At 40.2% G+C, this 3,474-nt stretch overlaps 1 protein-coding gene across 4 annotated transcripts in view; it reads left to right on the top strand.

Annotated features, from left to right (window-relative positions):
• The first annotated feature begins 540 nt into the window (after positions 1–540).
• Positions 541–3,474, top strand: part of Ttc27 (tetratricopeptide repeat domain 27) — a 155,937-nt gene continuing 153,003 nt past the window's right edge. Inside the window, exons 1-3 of one of the 4 annotated variants that reach the window (XM_015479785.2) lie at positions 552–647; positions 739–859; positions 2,161–2,338. In XM_015479785.2, coding sequence (XP_015335271.1) covers positions 760–859; positions 2,161–2,338 — 278 coding nt within the window. In that variant the 5' untranslated portion in view covers positions 552–647; positions 739–759. Of the gene's footprint in view, positions 860–980; positions 1,000–2,160; positions 2,339–3,474 lie in introns of those variants that run through there. The other 3 variants (XM_048804572.1, XM_015479784.2, XM_048804573.1) reach the window with 3 other exon arrangements.

Raw genomic sequence — 3,474 nt, 5'->3', positions numbered from 1 at the left:
GTTGAGGCAGGAGGATATCAAGTTTGAGGCCAGCTTGACCAATTTAGTGAGACCCTTAGCAAATTAGCAAGACAGTATCAAAAAATAAACATAAATAAAAGCGTTGGAGCTGGAGTTTTGGCTCAGTGGTAGAGTGCTCGCCTGGCATGCATGAGGCACTGGGTTCGATCTTAAGCACCACATAAAAATCTTGTGTACACTTATAACTAAAAAATAAATATTAAAAAAAAATAAAAGGGCTGGGGCTAGGGATGTAGTTCAATGGTAAAGTGGCATCAGGTAGTCAAGAGAGTTCTCACGCAAAAGCATTTAGAAGCACAGCTCTTGCCTCGCCTATGAAATCACTGTTGGCCAAGATCTCCTTTGTGAGTTGCTGTTTTACTTGTATTTTTTGCCAGTTTTGGGAATCGAATAAACACCCCTCCCACCCCACACCAACCCCACCCACTTAGGGGCGTGACTGAGCTCATCCCCGCCCCCACGCCTCGGGGGCGGGACATCCCACCGGGCATGCTCAGTACCCAGACTCTGGTTGGTTTTCTACGCGGAAACTGGGTCAGAGAGCACGAGTGTTTTTCCCAGGGTGCTCCGCGCTGCTGTCATGGCCGCCTCCTTAGGTTAACATCCACACATGGAGTTATAGCTCTGTGGGTGTCGTTATAATTGTCACTACTTGACTTCGGAGATTTTGGATACGCTTTCTTTCATTATTCGTTCACTGCTGTGTGATCTTCATAGGAACGCATTTTGGCTGCAGCGATGTCCGGGCTGATACGGACCCCGGAGGTGGCAGTTCTGAGGGGCTTCCCCACCGAGGCTGAGCGGCAGCAATGGAAGCAGGAGGGGGTCTTCGGCTCTGGTGAGAGGCGCACCTTCAGGGTCTTAGGCCAGCATGGGAGCTGTGAGGATGCGGGATGCCAGCTCTGGATCTTATCCCTCCTTGTCTCCTCCAACCCCACACCAAGATCCAGGCTTTGGGGCTTTTGAGCCCTTGATGTGGTGAGCGGGTCTTGGGGTTAGGTGCGTCTGAACCCCAAACTGCTCAGCTCCCAGGCTCAGAATGATAACAGTGGCAACTTCCGTTGCGTTTTTCTTTTACTGGCTAGAACCCAGGGGCGCTGTACTATCGAGTTCCATCCTTAGCCCTTTATTTTTTATTTTAAGGCAGGGTCTCAGTAAGTTGCGAAGGCTGGACTCCTATTAACAGGATCCTCCTGCTTCAGCCTACCAAGTCCCTGGGATATAGGTTTAAGGCAAAAGCTGCCTGCTGCTTTTGTAAGCCCTTAACATTATTCATTTATTTATTCCCTGTAATAGACATGTAAGGTAGATACTATCTTAATACCATTTTGCAAATGAAGACATCTGAATATGAATGCGTTATTTATCCAAAGTCACACAGCTAGTAAATAGAAAAACCGAAATAAGGCGGTAAAGATGTAATTTTTGTAAGCAATGCACATTTACCAGGGAGGTAGAGAGTTAAAATGGACATTTACTAGTGTCGTATAGTGTTTGTGTGTGTGTGTTTGTGTGTGTGTGTGTTTTCACACGTGCACGTGTGTACATACACAGGAAATCCCAGGAGAGAGGAAATCGATATCTAGTGGTGTCAAATATGGTCTAGAATAAAGTTTCATGGGACATCAGACGAGCTGATTTTTAGTTTATGACTGGCACGTGTAGAAAAGTTCAGCAGGAAAAAAATCACAAATACGAAAGCATTGAGGCAGAAATGTGCCTAGGAATATTAGGAGAACAATTAGTGAACCAGTATGTTTGGAGTGACTTCATGAGGGAGAATAGTGGGTGAATAAATGAGCCAGAGTGTGAAAAATCCTAGGACCCTGGCTAACAAAACTTCTGTTGTCATTTGGAATCTGTGAATTTCCAAGCAGGAGGTTAATAATACCTATTAATGAGGAATATTATTTTTTGGTGTGACTTACCTTGCTGCTCATAGTACAGGTGAGCTCTAAATTTAGGAGTAGTGTTGTTTGAATAATGACAGATATTTGGTCAGTGCTTTGTGATTAATGTACAGCAAGCATTCTTTATGTATACCTTTTTCATAGTAAAATTGCCTTTTCCTATAAGGTTCTCTTTATAGTATAAAAAAATTGTTCTTTTGGGTTAGTGGTCTAATTTTTTATATTACAGAGAGTGGATCTTTCTTACATTTACTATTAGAAGGGAGCTTCGAGGCCATGTTCTTACATTCAGTGACTCAAAATATTTTAAATTCAACAATGATGGCTGAAGAAAAGATTGACAGCTACCTGGAGAAGCAGATAGTTACATTTCTGGATTGCTCAGCAGATTTGGACCAAACAGAAAGGTAGAATTTTTTTTTAAAATATTTATTTTTGGTTAGACACAATACCTTTATTTTGTTTATTTATTTATTTTTATGTGGTGTTGAGGATCGCACATGCCAGGCAAGCGCTCTACCGCTGAGCCACAACCCCAGCCCCAGAAAGATAGAATTTTATTTAAGATTTTCATGGAGAAACAGATTTTGAATAAATATAATAGCACCTTGACTCGTGGGGCACTGATTTTAGCAGTTGTTGATAAGCCTGGACTTGAAGATATACTGAGTTATCTTTATAAGTTGTCTTGTCCAGAAGACCATGCAGAATGAAAAAGTAAAGAGATGTAGTAAATTTTTGAGACCTGCACATAATGGGTTGTTAATTGCTAACCCACTACCCACCGAACTTCCATATGGTTATGTTTGAACAATAAGAAGACCTTAGACCTGTCTCCTTTCAGCAGGTTAACAGTATTGTTATTTCTAGATTACTGAGTGACACTTCTAACTACTTTTATTATGTTTTAGATTGTTATCTTTGAAGAGATCAGAAAACTTAATATTTTTATTATGAAATCTTAGGCTTACTTTCTTCCATTAAAGTTTATGTAATTTTATAGGGTTAAGTATAGTCTACAAGTTACACACTGAAATCTAAGCTTTTCAGTAGTCTGTATTTTACTGTTAGAGATTTGTTAATATGCCTTTTTCTTTTCTCAACTATCTGTGGCATCCACATCAAATTTTAATTATCTTGAAAAATGCATGCTGTTTCATTTTACTTTTTTACATAGGGAATGCCTTTATTTAGTTCTTCAACCAGTAAACCAACTACTGTATTATGTTGTTGAGATTGTAAATATAAGACATAACCCATATCTGTAAGTAGTTCACCCACAAATGTTACTCTAGGTTTTTTGTTTATTTTTCAATGTAATATAATTCCTTTTCATTTTGTTCAGGTTTCCCAATGGTTTATATTTCCTGCAATATCCAATCTTGATTCTTATTTTGCTTTCTGATGTATGTATACCATAGGAGCAGCTTGCCTTGTATCCATTAACTCTCTCTCTCTCTCTTTCTCTCTCTCTCTCTCTCTTTCTCTGTCTCTCTCTCTCTCTCTCTCTCTCTCTCTCTCTCTCTCTCTCTCACACTCTCTC

Source organism: Marmota marmota, unplaced genomic scaffold (assembly GCF_001458135.2).
Source record: "Marmota marmota marmota unplaced genomic scaffold, marMar, whole genome shotgun sequence".
In the NCBI taxonomy this organism is placed as follows: Eukaryota; Metazoa; Chordata; class Mammalia; order Rodentia; family Sciuridae; genus Marmota; species Marmota marmota.
The sequence above is the reverse complement of the archived record's forward strand: the minus strand, read 5'-3'. Positions and strand labels throughout refer to the sequence as shown.